This window comes from Centroberyx affinis, unplaced genomic scaffold (assembly GCF_046629955.1).
Source record: "Centroberyx affinis isolate AG114_WGS23_722 - 3 ecotype Tasmania unplaced genomic scaffold, CSIRO-AGI_Caff_v1 ptg000270l_1, whole genome shotgun sequence".
NCBI lineage: Eukaryota > Metazoa > Chordata > Actinopteri > Beryciformes > Berycidae > Centroberyx > Centroberyx affinis.
The window spans coordinates 97,574-120,927 of record NW_027278950.1 but is presented as its reverse complement, the minus strand read 5'-3'; the positions used below and the strand labels follow the sequence as shown (position 1 = coordinate 120,927).

Here is a 23,354-nt window from a genome sequence, read left to right as displayed (position 1 = left end):
TTTCTCAAAAATGCAGAATAACCTTAATCATTTCAGTCATTTTTTTGTAAAGTAGAATTTATGATGTTTTATCAGATTAATGGCTCAAGGGCAAGGGTGTGCTGTTGTCCTGAACAAAACTGAATTAAAGAGCACACAGTATTTAGAGGCAATGCAGAAAGGCATGGAAAGCAGAAAAGCCCATTGCCTGATTTTCCACCATATGGACAGCACCGCAACCATGAAACATCATGCAGTCTAAATGTGCATAAGTATCATGGGAAACTGTTTCTGACAGCTGTTTCTCACAGTTATTGGCAAAAAGTTGCCCATGTACATTGCCTAAAAATGTTGCCCATGCAACATGGTTCAAAGAAGTAGAGTAGACCTGTACAGCCATGCACCAGAGAGAATGTCTTATAGGAGTTGCTGTATTTCTGCAGTTTTTCCACATACATAAAACCATACAGTGTGTGCACTGTGGCCAAAAAATGCTCATATTTACAACAAAGGGGAATAGATATACACAAAAGAATTACAAATTATAATACAACAAAGAAAATGAGAAAAAAAATAATCCTTCAGCAATCATTACAACAGCAACATAGCAAATATGAACACAACTTATTTTTGACACCTTGTAAAGTTTTTGTGCAGAGAGGTTTTTTTCTTACAAGGAGAAGAATATTAATCTTTGTATATTACAAAAACTTAAATGCACATCAAATATGCAAGCTGGGGAACCTGCTGCCCACATTCTCTGGGTGTATTCGGGTAAAAACACTACAAGCTTTCTGCAGATTCATCAAACCAATTAAACCAATCACTACACAATTGGTTAATAAACTTCAATAGTATTCAATTTATAATAACTTATTAATTAAACACAAATTACAAATTTAACCAAAGAAAATGTGTCATGTTAAGTTTCTCTCACAGCACCCCAACCTAGAAAACCTGGCTATGATGTATCATTTCTAAATGTGTGTGGGTCAATTAACTGTGACCACATTCACTAAATAAATCAACAAAGGCTAAATCTTGTAGTGTTTGTTCCCACCCTAAGCCAGATGGAGTGAAATATTGCCTGAAGATGTAGGGCTCATAACAATAAAAAAACAACAACACTTTGGAATATGATACTGACCAAATCCTCCTGACCACACTGTTTCACAATTTATCTGATCAGTACACCTGATCCTGGGAATAATTCCCGCCAAATGTCCAATTCTTCCTGATGTGATGTTCAGTAACACAACATGACCGGGCGTCAAACCTCCAGCAACTGAGTTCCAGCACTTCTTCTCTGAGATGACTTGTGAACATCAGTTATTTAGAAGCAACACTGAGCTAACAGAAAAAAGACATAAATGAGAAAAGAGGTGGCTGGGTCATGGTGATGATACTCAAATCCACTATCATGTCTCTGCTGACTATGAGGCTGGAGTTTCTGTTAATGACAGATTTCTCCTCAGAAAAATACAATTCTAGAGTAATTTATTAACGATGGGATCAATTTTTTTGAAAACAAGACTGAAAATGAATTTTAAACCATTTTTTCTTCAGTCAGAATTTTTGAATTTCTGATTCAAGAAAATACTAAGAAAAATTTGGGAGAATTGATAGTGTATCAAAGCAGCATCTGGACTCAGCCATGCAATGGACTGGAGGTAAAGGCCAGGACACATGGGCAACATTTTGAGGGAATGTAGAAAGGATATGTTGCCTTCAACAGGACTAGGGATTGACAAATGGGGTGAATTCAATCTGGATATATACTGTACATATATTGGGCTATAACTGAATGAACTGAATTAGTGGTTGTCACAACTGCCCATCTACACAGCCTCAAAACGTTGCCTGTGTGTTGGCCTGAGTGCATAGGGCTATTTCAGGAAGCTGCTTTATGTGTTTGGCTGCAAAACTGAAACTAGTCCTTTTTGTTGGTTTGGATAAATGCCAAATAAAGGTTTTGTCAAATGTCAAAGTGTGGGGTTTTTGGGATGCCTGGCCGACATTAATGATCCTGAACAGGTAGGGATCTAAGCATGCTTCTTGAAATAGCCCCTTGATCTAGGACATCAGTGCTGTCTGATGAAAACTCTGATCTCCAACAAGTATGCTTTTCAGAAATTGAAGATGAACTGCGCTGCTGAATCATTCAACAGCAGCACTCCCAAAGCCCTGCGTCTTAAAGAGTTCTGTCACTCGTATCACTGGGGAAGTTAACTGCTCACTGATCATTATCATGCTCACTATCATGTTCAGTCGGTTGATATTGCCCGGCAGTAAATTCAGTTCCAGAGCGTAACACGTACATCACTGGTGTGCTGAAAAAAGATGCGAAACCTGCCAATGTCCCGAATCGTGTAGGAAAAGGCTCTGAGCTGGTCTCCTCAGAGATACATGACAGTATCTATTGAGTCTGATGATGTGCCTACTAACAAAAAAATAAAAAATAAATCCTCTGCATTGCTGTCAAGGAACTGGACTATTTTGTTACACTTTGTTGCACCTGAATAATTTAGAGACCTTGCTGCTTGACAGATACCAGCCATGGTCTTCAGGCTCGGATAAATGGCTGAATTTATGCAAATGAGTAACATTTTGGTTGTGTGGACACCAGTGTTGTTCAGGTAAATCAATTAGAGAGCAAAGGGGGAGGGGGAGACAGAAGAAAAAAAGTGATACTGTCCCTACAAATAAGTCTTTGCCAATAGCAGCTTGTTTGACGATCAAAGTCTTTACTACAAAAAACCTTTCTGTGTCCTCCACCTGGGCAAACACTCCGTACACTGGCAGGCTGGAAGAGATGGCAAAATAAATTATCTTTATGCGTATACGTATACACCTTTGCATGTATGTGTGAGTGTGTGTATGTACAGTGTGTGCGCGCCACAGTCATTTATCCCAGCAGCAGCCCGGACAGCGCGTTCAGGTCTCTCATGTACGGGTTGTCGCTGAGGATGCGGTCGATCCGCTGCTTCTGGTCTGGGAAGATGTCGTACAGCTTCCTCTTCAGCTCCGACGTCTCCCCCGGCGACCGCTGGGGCGGCGGGGCGGGCGAGGGCGACGGGGAGCGGCGGGGCGGGTGCCATTCGGGGGGTCCCGAGTGGGGCCAGTGCGGCGGCGGGTGGGGCATCAGGGAGGCGGGGTGCCGGGGCTGAGGGGTGGAGGCGGGGGGCCGCGGGGCGGAGTGCAGGGCCTGGACGTAGACCGGCTGCTGCGGCTGGGACGAGGGACGGAAGTCTGGGGGTCTCAGTGGGGGGGGAGTGATGGGGGTTCTCCTGACAGGGGAAAAAAAGGGGGAAAGACGGGGAGAGGAGAGAGTAAGAGATGGAGTGAGAGAGAGTGTGAGAGATGGCAAAGAGTGAAGTCATAAAGCCACAGTTCACTTCAAGCCTGCGTGCGCGCACACACACACACAAAACTTACTTGTTGTCTTTGCGCAGGAAGATTTCTAGGTGGGGTCCATGTTTCCCCAGAGGGTCGTCTGGGATCATGAAGTGGTCTTCCACAAACGTAAACTGAAGCAACCTGGAGGGGAGAAGGGAAAGAAATAAGACGAATTCATTAAGTAAAATAAAGATTTTTTCATTTCAATGCAATCCAAACAGCTTTATTGTAATAGTGTAATAATGCCAAAGCATCAGAACAGAAAATCTATATTTTTTTGTTGTATAGAAGGTAATGGCATTGTATAGACGTCTAAGTATATGCTTATCTGATGTCCTGATGCACACCAAGAGAAACTCCTAACAATTTGGTTGATATGGCAGTTAACTATTGAATCGTGGGAAATGAGCAATTTTTCAAGTGTTGAGACAGTGAGTGAGACACATTGCCGAAGGTGCTAGGACTTGAATCATGACAGAAACCATTGATCTCCTCAGCTACCCCTAGAGGGAGCCACATCATCACAGCATATATGACACATGTAGTGCTGTATATACTGTAGCTGTGTGTCTGTGCAGTTTTGACTGGAGCCTCAACCCCCTTGCATCAATTTATATATATATAAAAAAAAATGTAGACACACTTGAAACAAATCAATTTGTAGTGAGGTGCTATAATATTTCTAGCAGTTCTACAGCCCTCATATCAATCAAAACAATTTAACTTGCAAAACATTATCAATGGCCTACAAATTATAAATGCTGTTTTGCCTAAAATTGCAAGATGAAATTTTATACATACTATATTTACATATCCCATATAATAAGTGTCTGCTGAGTAATTTTGTTCTGCACCAACATTTTTTTTTAATTACACTAAACACAATCTTCATCTAAATGTATGTATCTTTAAAAAGATATATAGGATTAAGTAATATTTTGACTTCAGCCACAGATGTCTGTCTTGCCCCGCAAAAAATCACAACTCTTATGCATTACAATCAACAATCAATTTGGGGGCACTACAATAAATTAGTGATAGAATGTTTATTTTTTTTAATGCTGTTTTGTCTGTTTTTTGTTGTAAGTTAATCTGTTCATTGGGTTTTGTTCGCTATTGCTCTTCCCTTTTAGCACTGTGAGATTGATGTCAACTGCAGATAAAATGCATTGTCATTATTAGTCAGCCAGCCAATCACCTGTCTTGGTTGACCTTCCAAAGTCAACAAGTTGGCTCATGGTGTGTATGAGTGAAGGAGTGCGTAAGCAGTGTGTACACAGCATGTGATCACCTTTCTTGAATGATCTTCCGCCAGGCGTCCGAGGCGTCCACAAAGTCCCTCAGGTTGTCATTGGTTACAATGATCCCGTCTGTTTTTTCTGCTAGGTGGAGCAGGAACCTGACAGAGAGAGAGAGAGAGAGAGAGACAGAGTGGGTGGGGTGGCGCTTTGACAATCGCTCACAAATACATGAAAGATCTTATTCAACTGATCCAGATTAGTGCTGCCGCTTTGATACTTGACAACTATTGGCCATTAGACATTCAGAATTTTCCCTCTGTACAAAGGTCACAAGCTAGATCCCAGATCAGGGGAATCCAGTGGGAGGGAAACACCACGCCTGATGAGGCAGGATGAGTTGGCAGAAATTGACGTTTCGATTTCGGGGGAAGTAAGTACGTTTTTCTTTGCCCCATAAAACAAAATTACAATAATATAACTACAGGGATTTGACTGGGTTGCTGAACAATACCAGTGACTCAATGATTACTTCATCAGGTGCTGAGATTTTCCGGCCTGTACTTTCTGATTTGGAACAAAAACTCTCCTGCCCGAAAAATGACAGCAGTATAATTACAGTATTTTGATCATGAATCATGATACACTACCTCTTTTGTAGAGGTATCTGACTAGTTAGCTTACTCATCTCTATTGTGAGAATGTGATTTTATTGTTTGTGTTGGGACGGGTGAGAGCGGTGGGGGCTGTGTCACAGACTTGTGTAGGAGGAGATACGGTCATAATGGAACCAAAGTGGCCAGAGATAACCGAGTGGTTAAGTCCCCCGCCTCTGGAAACACATGTGTTCCCCCACCGGTCCCCGCCTGAATCTCCCGTGTCTCCCCCAATGCTCCCCTTGCTGCCTTCCTACTGTCTAAATATGAAAATACTCGTGATGAGTGGACTACCATGCTCCTATACAAGATATCAGGCTTGAGTAAGGGTTCAGGATGCTGTGTGTGTGTGTGTGTGTGTGTGTGTGTGCATACCTGTCATCGTGCGAGGAGATCCTTTGGCCACACACCTCTCTGGAGGGAGTGAAGGAGAGCAGCCTCAGGTCCTCTAGCTGGTTCAGGAAGTGTTGCTCTATAATATGTGAAAAGGAAATAAATTAACACACACAGACACACAGACAGAGCAGCATCTCTTCAGCCCCTTTTCTACTTTTTATTACTTTGAGGCCTGAAATAAAAAACCAAGATTTTTTTCACTTCACACAGTTAAGAAATAAGGCCAGATGATGAATTCATTGTATTTACATTTTTATAGTGGCACTGCATCCACACACACATCTGCCACTCCCCCGGCCCATCAAGACACCCGCACACACACACACACACACACACACACACACACACACACACACACACACACACACACACACACACACACACACACACACACACACACACACACACACACACACACACACACACACACACACACACACACACACACACACACACACACACACACACACAGCATGTGTACCTGTCGTGAATCGGTCTCTCTTCTGCCGCCACTGCGGGACAAATACTGTGATCTCTCTGTGGCCCCGCCTCCAAAACATCTCCACCGCCAGCGCTATGCCTCGACAGGAGAAGAACCGATGAAGGCCGTGACTAGAGAGAGGGGGATGAGGGGAAAAGAGAGACAGGGATGTTAGACACATGTTTGACAGCACTACAGTGTGTGTGGTCAGGAGGAGAACCAACGAGGGCCACGAGGGCAACGATTTTCGTACAATTTTATATTTTCGTACAATTTTATCATTTTACTTACCTGCCCAGGGACTACGGGCGGAAAAATAGCAATTTGCTAAAACCTGGTACATTACATCTCTCCTTGTTTTATAAGGTTAATGTTCTTTGTACTTTGTCCCTGTTCAAATAAAGAAATTCATTCATTCATTCATTCCATGACTGGAGAGAAATGGATATGATACACAGAGACAGAGAGGGAGTTGTGATTACAGTAAAGGCATTAAGAGTGGTTTCAGATAAAGAAAATGATTCTAGTACTATGCTTTGATATGAGAGGACCGAATGCAGGCCATGAGTAGAGGAGGAAAAAAAGGACACAGAGGGGAGAGAAGAAAAAGAGAGGAGGAATGTAAGGAGGAATCAGGCTGCATATTGACTGTGAACCTCTATGCACAGCGCTGACGTCTTGTTCTCATTATTTTCAACGGAAAGGAGACACTGATGCACATTCACAAAAGCGCCGAGAGCTTAGCATGTGTTCATCACCCTGAGCGGCAAAGTCCAGAATATTTCAGCTTCTCGCAGGACGGCGCTGCGCTTCACACAGGGTTTCACCGGTCTCCTAGCAACAGCACAAGCCGTGACGAGCGCTTCCTACGAGCGTCGGTTTAGTGCTACTAGCTACAAAAGAGCACACGCACGCATCGGCCGTCACGCTATCAGCCGACCCAGATTGTTAGCAGTGACGCGCACGCTCCATACGCGCGCGTCAGCCAGACAAATGGGTAGCTAGGACAGAAAACCACAAGACAACACAAACAACAAACACCATCTGAGAAGAGAAACTCCCTGAGAACAGCCAGACTCACCATGCAGGAAGCTGGCTGCAGGCTGTGACTAGCCACAGACCTGCCATTTTAGACGGCGAAACACACGAGCAACATCCTAAGGCGATGTCAGCGGGCACGTTTGGCAACAGTAGGGACCTGGCTATTTTTTGCCGGTACATTTTGGTTCCTTGCAACTCGCTGTGTCACCTACATGGATTCTGTCCTATTTGCTGTTCTTTATTGGTGTTACAGGCAACACTGCCTCTCACCACTGTCTCAAAAAGCTGCCAGTGTATCATCACCTTAGGGTAAGACCCAGGGATCTGCCTTTCTAACGCTGATAAATCTGTAGAAGCAGCACTGTTCAAACATTCTCCGGGGAAACTCTTATTCAAAAGGAATGTGTCTTGAGACCCAAACTGATTTCATGGATTTTTGTGGAGGATCACCCAGCATTTAAATCATTTTCTGTTAGGGTGACAAATCTACAAGGAAACAGCATTATTTGCAGGGAACGTGTTTGACTTGGTGTGTCAAATCTGATATCACAGCCTACTGAATGTTGCAATACATGTGGCAGCTTTCAGTTACAGCTTCTGTAATTATTGCTCAAATAATTGAGCAGCAGAGAAACACGGCTGTTATATCACCTTGTTTTTTTCCTATCAGAATTTCACAATGTCATTGCAAAATGCATCTTGAGGCTAGATGAGCAATATTACTGTTAGCGGAGATGACTATTGGTAAGTAGGCTGTAGCATACACAAATATGAAAAAACTTAAATTGTTATCAACACTGTTAAAGAGCATAAGTGTTTCCCAAAATCAGGGTTGTTGGGCTGTGGGAAAATTGTAATATATTCTGGATTCTGGAAGGGTAATAGGTTCACAGCCAAAATAACAGGAATCTTTTTATTAGACTAGCCATCATTATGGCCTACAAAATCTGTGTGGGGAAAATCTGTGAAATGTATTTTCAAAAATGTAAATTCTTAGAGAAAGAGTTTAATAAAACACAGAACTAAATGGACAAAATGTTGCCTCCATGCTTCTCTGATGGCAGCTGAGGGGAGCTTCTGTTCTGACCCATCTAACTTCTGTGTCATGTGCCTCTCTTTCTCTCTGTTGTGTCTGTGCTGGCTACTTCCCTGTGTGCTTGGTTACAATCTTGATCAGCAATCTGCCCTCGCACAAGCTGTGGTCGAGCAGAGATGCACGTTCAACTCCCACAGTCCCACGGCACGAAATGTTTGGTAGGTCTTCGAGCAAAATAAGATGTCTCACGTGGGCCCCACCATTCATGGCACACCCCGCCCAAGGGCTACGGCAGCAAGCTAAAGTTAGTCTTTTTAGCTGTTGATTCCACTATAGTTTAATATGGATGAGGTAGAAGAACAATCCGTCAACAGTGGACACTAACACTAACAGCAATAACGACACCAACAATAAGTACAGATTCTATACAGTCTTGCAGCACATTCGTGGTTTTGCATTCTACAGCTAGAAAACCCAAACAATGTCAAATGTAGAAGTGGAAATATCAGACATAATCTGCGTCAGACATGGTTGTCAACTGTGACCAAAAAGTCCCACATTTTAGTAAACAAGATATGCATTTCTAATAGTACACATCCTAAAAAAACAAAAACAAAAGATTTTCCTCAGACATTGACGTGAGTGGTAAAAGACAGTAGACGGAATAGTTCTTTCTGAAAACAAGAAGAGGATTGTGAAACTTGTGGGAAAACTTGCAGCTGAGGTGTTAAAGTTACATTTTCACACCTTAGTTAAAAAAAAAAAGACCAACTTCAGCTCACTGTCCCAATAATTACACATTTAACTGTTTACAGAATTATGTTCTGTGCGGATGTCTGGAGAGAGAAAAAGTGAAGAAACAGGAAAAAAAAGAAAAAGTATACCATGGGTCATACTTTTGTGTGTATGCCAAGTCGACCTAATCTCAGGATGTGCCTGATGTTTCTGCTACAAGGCCATTCATCTAAGGGCATCAATCGCTACGTCAGCTATAAGGCATGTGGTGACATACGGAAGCCATGTCTTATCATTTTAAGGATGTAGCCTACTATCTGTCATTGTGTAACTCACCACTGTGTAGATCACAGATCTCTCTCAGTAAGGGAGAGACCAACATCACTGACCTTGTTCATGTTGTTTCTCTCTAATGATGCATCATTAAACCTTGATCAGATCGACTCCTGTCTGTTCTTGTGCTGCGGTATCAATATCACTACACAACACTAGGTCCACAAGAGTGCCACAGACACATAAACATAACACGGAGAGCACAAACAGAGATGAACAGACAGAAATTATACATAATTACACACGTACGACACATACAGAACAAGATAGTTTCAGCTTGTGGTCGGGGCTGCTATGCAAACTCAAGGGAAGTTCCGCAGTCTGTTGAAAGAGAAAGTGATGAATGACACCGCAACAGGAAGCAGGAAGAGATTATGCAACCAGCAAAATCACCGAGGAAACCTGGACATAACCTGACAAGGAAAGACGTCTCTGAGCTCAGTAGAGAGCTGTGGAAACCAGGGCATTCTGTGACAGAGAAAGATATCTCTAAGGTAATTACTTTGCAAAACCTGGACACATGCTGACCATGAAATCAGTTAACAGCTGAAACGTCACCGCTGCACTTTTCAAACAACGAAGGCTATTGTTTCCTGATTAAAAAAACAGAACAAAAGGTGATTAACAAAGTGGATTTATAGAACCCCTGAAACACTACGCAACATTTTGGTGTCTTTGCCTTACTCTAGATTTGTCCAGGGAGTCTCACCGTATTACAGCACAGACTCAAACAATAGGTCAAATTACTGTATTGTGTTGCAATCCATACAGGGTATTAAAAATGTGAGCTATGGAGATAAATAAAAGGATATCATGGTTTTAACAGACTGACTCATGACAGCCTCTCAATACCCAGCAAACACAAGCGTCATAAAATCCTCTGGGAACAAGGAGTAGTAGTACATGCTCTTGCCCTCCACAGCCACAGGATGACCTGGGCTTTTTGATCACACTTAATTCTGGTAAGGAGACAGGATGAGAGGGAAGAGGGAGGGAGAGAGAGAGACTGAGAGAACGTGAAAGGAAGTGGTTGCAAAAGCGAGAGGTCATGAGAAGGTCATTCAGGACGAAGAATGGGAAGACAAGTGATCGGCAAAGAGCGAGAAAAAAAAAAAACTCCTTCCTCGTAACACACATATACACGAAGTCTCTTGCGTTCGATCGACCAAGTCAAATGCCCGTCACGGTTTTGCAATCGCTGGCTGAAGCTGAAACTTTGAAACTACAGCCGAGAGAGTATTACTGGAAAAGCAGTTTCTTCTTAAAAACACCTCCACAGTACACCCCGCACCGCACATTGGTGATACAGCTGTTTTCGCTCTGACACACGCACACACACAGCAATGAGTAGCAACACTATATGAATGTGTGGGCTTTCAGTTCTAGTGCACCCACACACGACACAGGGTGTAGCCGGGGGCTGCGTACTGTAAGAGGTGGTGTGCTTGGTTAGCGAGTATGACTGTGAGTGGGTGTCTTATCTTAAGTGATGATGATGGCGATGATGATGGGAATAGTAATGGGTTTGTATGTGTGAAAGGAAGAACACGGTAAAAATATGTATTGTAGGTGTGGGAACTGACACCATTGAAACAAATATTATAATTGTCACCACAATAGCTGTGATATGTATGTCTATATTTGTGTCGTGTGTGTGTGTGTGTGTGTGTAAACTCACGCCATAGCCACATTGCTGCCGTCTATGATGATGTGTCTGAGCTCCGGGCGTCCCGGCTCGTTTGGCAGCGTCAGAGTGTACGGAGTCCTCAGAGATTGATGGAAACGGGCCAGGCCGGTTACCGGGGGCGCCGGCGGGTCAATGGCCGGGGGAACCCTGGCCCCGCCCCCATGGAACCCCATGTGGCCAATCGTCTGGTAGGAAGAAGCGGCGGGGCGGGAGATGGGGTCAGCTGACTGAGGAGGAGGAAGAAGAGGAGGTGGTGAGCAACTGTGGAATGCCAAAATTCAGAACAATAACAGATTATTTTGTAAAAAACATTAGCAACACAAGGAACTTGAGTCATGATGACATAAAAAACAATAGCCAGTTTAGAGCAACAACAACTGACAGCAACTACGACATCCAGTTATTGACTGCAACAACAATATGATAACCGGATATTCACAACAATGATTCCCTCCTAGTCATAATGTAAAATTCCATGATGACGGTGGATAATTTCCATGATTTAAAACTCCTTCCTTCTTCAGTTCTATGTTTTCAAAAAGATAAATGTTGTCTGGTTTCCACTACAAGGCCAACTGGGCCCAGCTTTAGCTTACTAATTACTGAAGTTTGTTACTTTCCTCCAAAAATAAAAATGTGTGAATTGTTTTTCAATATCTAGTCAACAAGTAGAGATGATTTATCAGCAAGGATATAGTTTGAAAAAGACAAACTGTGTTTTCAATCTTGTCAACACAGTGAATATAGGTGACAAGAACTTTTCTGTAAAATGACCCACCAGAATTTCGGTAATATTCCATGACTTTTGGAAGCCCTGATGAGAAAGTGACTAACCCTTGAAACACCGCAGCACCACCAACAACTTAAGATTCACTACAGTGGAGAGAAATGGCAGCATGTTTAGCAGAGACGTCCAACCTTATTGGGATACCTACATTGGGGGAAGAAGACGAGGAGGTGGTGGTGGCAGTCAGCCACTGAGGCGCGCTGCGCAGCGCTGTCACACTCTCCACTTTGATTGGTCCTCCTAAAGTCTGAGTCCCGCCCCTCGAAAGGTAGTCCCTCTGCGAAAGCCCGCCCCCTCCCCGTGCCAAGTAGTCTGTTCTCGATCCGGATTGGGTGTCCAGGTGTTCCATCGCCATCATCCGGGACGACCTGCTACCTGGTGTTAGGTTATCAGTGGCGGTGAGATCGTCGTCATCGTCGATGGTGATGACCTCATAGTTCCCTGCCCCTCCCTGAGCGCTGGAGCTCCTCTTGATGGTGATGGCCTGAAATCAAATTTGACATGATTTAATTTATTTTGGGAGTAAAACAGCATGCATGCTAATATCCATACACAGGCATACATGAATCCAGAGCCTTGTAAAGACACATAAACATGTCAACCCCAACCAATAATGCAGGCACCCCTTCCCTTGAGCCAATCTATAACAAGTAAACAAAGACCGTTGTGCCTCCCTACAGCCAATCGGTGTAATTTTGAAAATGCCGTAACAGAGGAATGAAACATATCATGCTCCGCAGTTTTGTCAGAATCCAATCAGTGGAGTCTATTGTGTGCAACGTACAGACAATTAAAGAGACGTGGTAGCACCCCTTTCGGCCAATCAGTGTAATTTTGAAAATGCCAGAGCGGAGCAACTACATGCACTTTGAAGTTTCATCAAAATCTGATCAGTGGCGTTATCACTATTATTGTGGACTTCGCAGATTAGATACAACAGATGAAGTACAGTAAATGAGATGAGGTGAGATAAATGCAATCTGATAAATTAGAGTGCAGTGAGATGTTAAAGTGATGAGAGGCGAATGGAAAGTGAGATGAGACATGAGTGATGAAATGAGGTGATGGCATGTCATGAGATAATAACAGAAAGGAAATTTATGATCCAGTGAGATGAGTCATAAGATATGAGGCAAATTACTGGTGATGATTTGAGATGTAGAATAAACCGATGAGATGAGAGAACAAGTTGAAAGATGAAAGGGGAAGATGAGACGAGAGGTAAGATATAAGCAATGTCAGTGTGAGATGAGGTGATAGAATGAGACGAAATGAGAGGATTTAGAAGAGAAGATGAAAAAGTGCCATATTATTTATCTGAAATTTATCTTGCAACCACAAGCAGCTCACTCTACATTATATTATATTACTCTTTAGCGTCATTTCAAACTTTCAAAGTGAGCCAAGTACTTAAAAATGGCCTCGGACTGGTGTCATTTGCTCTTCCCACCCATCCTGCAGTGCAAGTGGTTATTAGACTGGATGTTTATGTTTTGGCAAGCTGCACTGAAGGACAGGAAGGACAGAAACAATATCAAACCGCCAGAGAGGCCGCCATCTTTATGCTCGCGGTTCACTCGTCCACTCAAATGAGTGACATCACTGACGGTCCAGGGGTGTGGAGTACCTGCTGAGTGCTGGTCTCACTGCCGCTACATTGTCTCCGGTGGCCCAGGCCGTTACTGTAGCCGCCATGCTGGCTGGGCTTAATGTTCTCTTTAGATCTGCCGGGGTCTAACAGCGCTCTGTTCAGCCCACGCTCCTTCTCTCTGCTGCGAGAGACTGTAGAGGAAGAGGAGGAGGAGGAGGAGGAGGAAGTGGAGGTGGAGGGAGTTTCTGGGGAGCGTGCAGAGTTCAGTCTTCCTCCCTTTTCCCCTCCTCTCGTCCCCTCTTCGCAGCGCTTGGTTTCCTCGACGATCCTCTCCAGGACTAGGAAGGTATCCTCTGTCTGCCCCGTCTCCTTGACGACGCGCTCGACCACTTCCTGCTGGTAACCCATGGTTCTGAAGAAAATAAGTTTTAACATGTCTTCATTGTGCAGTGACAAAGCCCAGATACAATATTAATAAGTCTACATGGTAGAATACACAAGGAAAACACATACAGTAAGCTATCTAAAGCCTGGAAGGCAAAATAGAAAAACGTGAAGAAAATTAAAACACAAACACTAACTCCCCATTTTTCAAAAACAAACAATTATTAAATAGCCCTATTATACTAATAATCAACACTCACAACATTGCATAATACTATGATCATCACCTGAAGAAATTGACCAAGCAGCGGAGGTTGGTTTCTGGGCTGACTGCCTCCCCGTCGTCCAAGACGCCCTCGCTGGAGTCCAGCATGATCGTACCCGCTACTGTGTTAGCTTTCCCCGAGGAGGAGAGCGAAGACGACGCGGAGGGAGTTTTGGATCTACAGCTGCTGCTGCCCACCCGGCTTTCTCTGTCCTTCTTCTGCCGCTCCCTATCTCTCTCTTTCTCCGGCGACTCCTCCCTCCGCTCCAGAGAGTACTGTCTCTTTGTGTCCCGAGTCTCGCTCTCAGATGAGCGCCGCTTGTGCGAGGGCCGAACCCCGTTCAGGAGGACGGCCTCGGGGCCTAAGCCTATCCCGCCTCCTGCTCTACTGCCTCCACCAGCAGATGCTGGCCCAGTCCCCTTCTCCTCAAAGCTGGTGTCTAGGATGCGGTTGGAGAGCTCTGTGACAGGGGTGCTGCTCTGTGAGCGGTCTTGGTCGGCCTCTGCCAGGCTGGGATGCGATGCCTGGTTATGCTGAGCCTGTGTGTGGGCCTGGGTGTGGAAACACAACAGCAATCACCTTGATGCCGAGAGTAAGGTGCGAGTAGCAGCAGTATCCTACATAAAGCTTTTACAAAGGTGTCTGTGAGTTAAATGTAAGACTGTTCAGGACCTTTATAATGCCAGTTAGAATGAAATATAAGACCAAATTCAAAATTGAAGCATGAAAATGACAATAAATGTAGACTTATAGACTGTGTGACTGGGCTGATTTGTCACTGCAAAAACAACAGTAATCACAGCATTTTTAAGAATGTTTAATCGTATTTAAAACCTTATAAGACCTATGTTTAGATAATATTACTTAAGAAATTTAGGACTTTTTCAGGACCTGCAGACACCCTGTTTTATCTTATTGTTTATATAAATGTTTCATGACCTTGGGACCAGGCCAAACCTTTGAAAATACATGGAATGACATCAAATTTCAAAAAAATACATGGGTGTCAATGAGGGGGAAAAAAACAACTGAAGAACAACAATAAGACCCTGTCTCGATGTGGCTGATACTGAGGTACACACAGCCAAGGACATACAGGCCGTCACAGATAGAGCAAAGCAAAGAACAGCGCACGTTAGAGCACACATTAGACACAACATGAGATACTGCACAGCACTGGTTCTTAAAGTAGGGGAATTATAGCACATAGTATGCTTTATGTTAATAGAACACCATGGAAAAAAATGGCTCCATTGATAACATGTCCCCACTCTTCTGACCTACTGTACAGAAACTGACTGTCAGTGTCAGTATGCATCTCCAAAAACTCCTTGCAGGAACTGAGAAATCTGGCTTACTTTCCCCTCACCCGCATGCACTTTCCCTTGGTACTGTTGCCGTGGCCTGGTCATGAATAGGTAAATTCAGGTCAGTCAGGGGTGAAATACTTCCGATACTTGGAAGCTATCAAACTTCGTCATGGTTCACAGCACTTGAGAAAACCATTTCCTACAAATCATGTCTATTCTTTATTATAGTTGTACTGCAGCATGTAATCAATAAAAGGATATAAACGTATTGTTGTGAAAATCTAAATTAAACTGTGAACATCCATACCTTAACAGCAAATGTTCACTAACCCTAACTCCCACAATCCTTTTCTTATATTCAGAATGCACCATGGGACTACACAGTACTTGGACTTTGTTATTTGTAAAGTCATTTGAGGCATGCTTTTGTGATGGAAGGGATAAATAAATAAACAAACCTGACTTGACCTGTACTTTATTGGGCTGGACCATAGACACAGGACCATACTTTGCCCTGGGGTTTAAAACATATTGGCAGTTTAACATTTTGAAGTGTGCATGCCTGGAGGCGTGGCCACAGTGCCCAGCCACCACTAGGGACACCTAGTCTTCATTTAATGTTTTATAATGCATCGTCAAATCACGCAATGGTTTGGCTGTGAGGTTCTGAAACCCAGCTACCTGTGGTAGAAGTCGACTGTTTCCTTAATTTGCTGCAGGTACAAAAGGGCATACTTGGGGATACAAGGTTTGTGCTGGACACCATCATTATGCAGCACTGTAATAAATCACATTGAAAAGGTATATACAAACCAGGGTGGATGTGTTTGCGCTAGTGGGGCTTTGTGCCAATCCCAGTAACTCTTCCTTCAGCGCACTGGGCAGCAGCAGAAGTTCCATAGTGTACTTATCATCCCTCTCCTCCACGAATGACTTGAATGCCCGTTTCACTGCTGGTTCCCTGTCACTGGGCAGACTGCGCTTCTCCTGGATAACACATTCACACACACACACACACACACACACACACACACACACACACACATACAGACAGATTCATGTGTTTGGTGTGCTGTACTGTGCTTTATTTTTTTTTAATAGCCATCTTTTGCTTATATTTGCAAGTTTTAAGTTTAAGTTTTTCAAAAAGATTTAACAAGTTGCTATATTGCTATATAGGCTAGTTTTACAAAAGAACACTAGTCATGTTCATGTAGTGAAAGATGTGAAAGGTCAAGGTGACATTTTCTGTAATATTTCCATCCAGTCATCACAGCGTCATTTTTGATATGTGGTCAGTAGTCCATGTTGAATCATAATGTAGTTTCAAATGCTCCCACTGTTATAAAGTACTGAATAACATAGGGCTATGTGCACATTCGCCTTAGTGCTGGTGCAGGATAGAAAATACATCAGTAAAACGTTGATCCACACAACAGTTAGTGAATAATTCACTAACAGTACACGATGTTTGGACCTGTCAACAGCATACTGCTCTTGGTCTCTGTCAGGTGTCACCTGAGGAAGACCAAAAGCAGTATGCTGTTGTGTGGATCAACGTCCCACTGTTACGAAGCCGCAAAACTACTAAGTAGTAATCTTGCCCTGTGTGGAAATGTTGTCGTGCCACATAGGTCTCCGCATGTCCAAACTGATACTTCAGATCCAAATTATTGGTCGATTCTAGAGAAGTAATAGATTATTGTGGTATAGTACATGTGTTGGTTGACCTAGGTCAAGCCTTTGGGACAGATAATACATGAGATGTACCATTCCAGGGCCAGTTGTATGAGACATACTGTCTCAGGTCTACATGTCTCAGGGTCATGTCTGTTTAGTCTGTAATTTACGTAACAGGACACTATATAGATCACAGGGCTGCCACAGTGCACAGAGATCTGGCAGACTGGAAGCACTGACTGTTGTTCCTCTCCAGTGACAGGCTACATCATTAAACTTCTAATCTACTAATTAATCAGATTATACTCCTATCTGTTCCTGTGCTTTGGTATCAATACCACATAAAACATTATACTGCTCTTATAGTAATATTAATAGCTAGGCAAACTCCTTGTGTGTCATTGGTGAGATTTTAAGATTTCATATTTTGTTCTAGCAGCACAAAATGAATACAACTTTCAGGTACTCATCTTTTATTGTTCAAGAGACCTAATTTTGATCTAAATTAAAATCATAGTAAATAAAGTAGGCTAATCATTTACAACAGCAGTCTTCTTTCACATTAAGCTCTCAAGTCCTCATTGCACACTTAAAAAAATACATCTCTCAACATGTTCCTATGATCCAGTCTCAACCTGTCACCCATCACTAGATTTTGTAGGATTGCATGTAATCACCGATCTAGAATCCCTACCTGGAAGAGCGCCACAAACTGCTGAACTCGGCTCTGGGCCATCACCACGGGTTCAGCCCGACCCAACAGCCGCAGGCGGCCCGGCTCGGGCACCTGAACCTCGGCGCTGGTGTCCCGTAGGAGCCTATCCAGGAACAGGCCACGGGCGCCGGCGAAGATGCAGTGCATGTCCACTGGGTAGCGCTCCTCCTTCTGCAGCTCGGGGTCACACAGGCCCCTCACATATTCCTGGGGGACAAAGAGGACAAAAACTGTAATGGACTCTCAGTGAACAACATCATAAACTTCAAGCGCAACAGTAACATAATATTGGAAGTTCTCTTTTTCTGCAGGATTACGTCTCTTTCCTGCCTCCCACATCACCAAGCCTTTCTCCTCCTCTCATCTCTGTCCAACTAACTGTCATTCTCTTCCACTCTTTCTCCATCACCATCTCTTTATCTTCTTTGCTCACTCTCTCACTTTTAACAGGCATACATATGAAATGTGCCAATTTATCCCTCAACACACACATCAAAGAAAACCAAACCATGAGGCGGAGTAAAAGGCAAACTAATTCTTGGTAAAATAAAATGGACAAAAAAATTTGAAAAGATAAAAAGAGTGGGGAACTACCATTTCTGAACAGTGAAAATCTTTGGGGCCTCCAGTGACTTCCATAGCTGAATTCAGAAAGCCCTCGCTTGCTTCAGATGGCTAGATTTTTGAGAGCCTTAACAAAAAGCACATTGGCTCCACTGGGCTCTCAACAGTTTTACAGCACAACCATTTTAGTGGCATATGCTCCTAAAAATAAATTCATGCTACCTAGAAATTTTAAAAAGGAGCACATTAAGCATTCAGCACACCTTGTACACTGTTTTTTGTTTGTGCTCCTGAAACTTCCAATTTAGGAGCACAAATACAAAAAAAAACCTCATTGCTGTAGAGCACTGGGTGACATTAGCTGAGAAAAGACGGGTTAATTGATTCAGGGAATCTCCTGGCTATGGGAAATGATTGGATGAATCAGCCTTAGGTGGGTGCCGTCACTGAGAAATGCTTTTGGAGCTACTGTGTCACCTTTTTTTAGTATTAATGTGTAAGAAAGACTCAATACTGAGAACATAAAATGAGTCAACAGTGATGCAGAGGGAGGGAGAAAAAAAGAGACATGGACAAGGATGTGAGGTTTGAAACAGAAACTGAACTCAAATATTTGGGTACGGCTTGTGCAATGAAACGGCCGATTAATTGAGTCGGGATTTCCAGTTGCTCTGGCTGGGGATCATCTTGTTACTGGTACCACACAGGATGTATTAAGATGCGAGTCTATGGGAATTATAAACAACCAAAAAAAAACTCAAACTGAAACTAAAGAATGAAATTTTGGTGTGTGTTGCATTTTGTAAACAAACACTTCTGTGTTTGTAGCTCTGTTTATTTTTGTGTTAAGAATTTTGACCATCCACTTGATGCATATTCATGAGTAGCATGATTGACTGACTTGGCAGAAGAACTGATCACAGGTAAATTCCCCCCCGTACATATTTATGAAAGCACCACTAGACCAAGGACACTCATACTATACTGCAGACCTAACTTGTGTCACCACCTACAGTAGTGTCCTAGATTCAGAAATCTTGTCCCTCACCACTGTCTTGCCTGGGTCCTGGAGGACACACTGTGAATCTGGACTGTGAAGGGTCCGGATTAGGATGGAAGGCGAAAAATAAGATGAAGGATAGGGCAATATAGGACTGGTCAAAGCAATGTTATTTATTCATTCTTTTAAAAGAGAAACTTTAAAACAAGCATCGCTACACTACAGGAGCTTTTGTTAGCTGAGTTACCAGGAAACAGCATCATTTAACAGAATGTTCAACTGACAGTTGTTTGGATTGGCAGTGATAACATGGAAACTCCCATGGTCTACTTTCTCTGATGGATTCTCAAAACTATGGATTCAATTTCTTAAACAATTTACAGTTAAAGAGCCAAGTTATTCTACAAACCATGGCGAAGTTAGGGATGCAGCCCAGTGTTCTTGGTCTTGACCTGTGATTAGATCCTTTATATCACCTACCGTACAACTGTTCTGAAATTCCTGTAATAATAAATAACCTGTGTTACTGCCTTTTCAGCTGGTAGGAATCTTAGCAACCCAATTCTAGTTCAGATTTCAAACCCTGGCCCTCCTGTGCCCCATAATGTGTTGACTGTGCCACTTGCCAAATTGCTAAATGCTAGATCATCTAGTAAGTTGCGTTTTTAAATGATTTTATTGCATCCCATACACAGACATTTTTTCATACCCAGCTTAATAAACGGTGTCCTCCATATTATGGTGTTCTAAACTCCTCCGGGCTCAATGGCCACAGTGGGGGCCTTACTGTGGCTTTAACAGCCATTATAAATGTAGGCCTACCCCTGTACTTGTTGACAATCTAACCATTTCTGAGGTGCTTATGTTCAGTGTTGACTGTGTCAGTCCAGTCTGCTGCGTTGTTGTTTATCGCCCCCATTAACCAAATGGCAACTTCTTATCTGAATTCTCTGATTTTATCTCTAAAATACCATAGTGATCATGGTTGGCGATTTTAATATCCATGTTGATGACCATTCAAATAGTTTTGTTTCTGAGATTTTAAATATTACTGCATCGTTAAATATTATACAACATGTAGTGGGTCCCACCCATAACTGCGGTCACACCCTTGATCTGGACTTCACCCTGGGCTTGACTCCTAACTCTCTTGGCATAGTGGATTTTATATCTGACCACAAATGCATTCTCTTTGATGCCTCTCTTCAGACAGTTACCTCTTCACTGAAGCACACAGTAAGCTGTCGCATCTTTAATGATCAATCTGCTCCAAAATTCACATCTACTTTCAAGGATCTGAGTCGGCTTGCTTATGTCTCGGTTCTCTCACATTGACTTAGCCTAGTTGTTTCAATGATATCTGCTAAAATCTTATCAATACCCAAGCCTAGTTAAAGTCACACCGAGATGAAAAATGGCTTTTTCAGTTTTTTTAGCTCATACCGTCCACCTATTTACAATTCATGTCAAAACATTTATTTTCTTGTATTTTGATATCAAAATCTCATTACTTTTACTTCCTCAAAAATGGAAAATCTTTACTGGTGACTTCATTGCGCACCAGGAAAATTCCAACCCACAAAATCATCACAGATTTTTGAACAATCCCACCAGTCTGCCTTCCCATTAAATAAAACTGCCTTTCTCTCCTGAACTGAAATCCAGTTTGTCGTCAATGTGACTTTACTGTAATGTATTATTGGCTTTTCAGTGATGCTTCAATGAACACTGGGGATGCCTCAAACATCCAAAAGCTCCTTGCTGCATCTAAATTGGTTGGTTTTCGAAAATATGCTAAAAATGAGAGATGTAACATTCAGGTATAAGAAGCAGACCTATGGCCACGCCACTGTTCATTGATACAGACTTTCTATAACTGAACACAGTCACAAACTGTTACTTCTTCTTAAAGTGAAGCAGACCAGCTACTGGACACTATACTGTATGTTGCCAACTTGTTGATGATCCAACAAAGTGTGGCAGATAGTAGAAAGACAGAGACCAGAATAACAATTATGATTATTTTAAAGTATTTGGTAGCATTTCTCATGTGGTTACCTTCAAAAAGGGGAAAATAAACAATTATAATAACAGAAAACCTATCTTGCTGTGAAGCGCTTATTGCTGTAGCCCTACAGGGAGGCTTTTTTGCCTCCAGTGTCATCCTAGTCATGAGTTGAACCTGCTGTCAGTGAAAATACCATTTCCATATCAAGTTCTCGGTTGACTGGCAGAGCTTGGAGCAGCTGGTTGCAGGGGGAGCGACTTACGCACAAAGGGGAAACTCACGACACAGGATGCAGAAGTGTGAAAGATGCTCTTAGTATGGGAAATCACACAGGAAAAAATTACTTGAATACTAGAGATGATGCCAGCTATGGTGTAACTCAGGACTGCAAAAGTGCATCATCTCTAAATACAACTCAGGGCCAAATGGACAGCTATGGTGCAACTTGTCTTATCTGTCGTCACACTGATTATTTATCCTAGCTACAAGCCTAGAGCATTCTTAAAACGTCTCACAGATCTTAAACTAACTAACCCTAACCTTTAAATAAGAGGTTCTCAAAATGGACTGGGGGGCTTCAGGGGTCTTTGAGGGGGTTTGCGGGTGTCCTCCTCAGCAAAATAAGGAATACATTAATTTCACTATGATTCAATTCCCTAGTAATTATCCGAATTAAATGTACCATTGAAGAATGGCTAGAGATGACTATTGTAATCAAGTTTTACACTCATAACTATCAGCCTATAGCCAGTTATACAATTCAATACTAAATCATAAACAACAACATTCTTCTCATGTGGGGATCCCTGACCTAAAATCTTATGACATGAGAGTCTGTGTGTGTTTATTTGGAACCCCTTAGATAACCTAAAACAGTCATTTGTCAACTGAAAAGGCCTGGCTGGTGTGTCCTGTTCATAACATCTACTTTTTTGACTGATGGCCTGTTTGCTGACTGCTATCCACTGACAAAACATAAGCCAGTTATAATTGATCACACAGTGCTAGAGAGAAGACTGGTGAAACAAAAGAGATTGCTGCCAATCAGAGAGATGCGTGATACACCTGTTCAATGTCTCAACAAATCTCTCACTATTTTCGTATGAATGATTCAATGAGGTGGCCTTGTGTACCATCAGACAGCGCATTATTTTTGTTAAAACAACCCTATTCACAATAAACTATTGGTGAATCAATGGGAGATGAAACTCAAACTGTTTATGAATTACATAACATTGTGTATAACTCACCTTTGCCTTGGACACGTCGTCTCTGTTTCCCTTAAGCTGCAGCCATATCTGTCGTGATGTTTTGCTACCGTGTGCCTGTCCCGTGGGGTCCAAAAGACCAATAATGGTGAAAGCTACCTTGAAAACCTGTTCTACCCGCGGCTTGGCACATTTCAGCTCCTCTTGTTTATCTTCCAGGACCGTAAACTCGTCCACGGTGGGGGCCTCTTGCTGCTGCCTCCCGGCCGACGCAGAGTGCCTGCTGGTCGGCTGCTCCGGGCAGGCTAGCTCGGTGACTCGTCTCATTCCGAGGAGGGGCCGCGTTGTTGACATTCCGGTTCTGAATCTAACCGCCGCTGTTGACAACGGCGTACTAATACTTTAACCTCTCGGCGTCGTTAGGACCTTTTCCCTTCTTCATCGCCTCTGTCGGTCTTTACTCCACTGTCCTGCGTCGTGTTATGAAGCCGCAGTATTTGTGTTTAACGACATGAACACCAAGCTAGCTCGGGTTGTGGATAAGAAGCCCCGAGCGACGTACCCGGAAAGTCCCAGTGATTGCGTCATCAAAACACGACAATATAGTTTGTTCATCAGAGCGTGTCTGCGATGCTTATCTGTTATGATCACCTTGTGAAAAACAAAACATCTCCGTCGTCGAATGACCTATATCTCTACGACATAAAAAATGTACACTCCTATGATGTAATTCCCATAAGATTACACTGACAATTAAGTCGCACCAAAACAAACTTGTGACAAGTTAACGGATGTATAGGTCCATTAAAAGCGCAGGGCCGCTTGGGTGGAGTAATAGAAGTGGTGACAGGCCGAGAAAACAA

The 23,354-nt window shown here is 42.9% G+C and overlaps 1 protein-coding gene across 1 annotated transcript; it reads right to left on the bottom strand.

Moving 5' to 3' along the window:
- On the bottom strand, positions 1-22,973 carry n4bp1 (nedd4 binding protein 1). Its single transcript, XM_071547312.1, has 12 exons — positions 22,534-22,973; positions 17,691-17,918; positions 16,130-16,303; positions 14,028-14,557; positions 13,393-13,768; positions 11,914-12,249; positions 10,970-11,205; positions 6,147-6,277; positions 5,645-5,741; positions 4,667-4,774; positions 3,415-3,516; positions 1-3,266 (listed from the first exon to the last, which is right to left on the bottom strand). Exons 1-12 carry the CDS (start codon positions 22,843-22,845, stop codon positions 2,885-2,887), a joined length of 3,012 nt encoding a protein of 1,003 aa, XP_071403413.1. The 5' UTR covers positions 22,846-22,973; the 3' UTR covers positions 1-2,884.
- Positions 22,974-23,354: the final 381 nt, after the last annotated feature.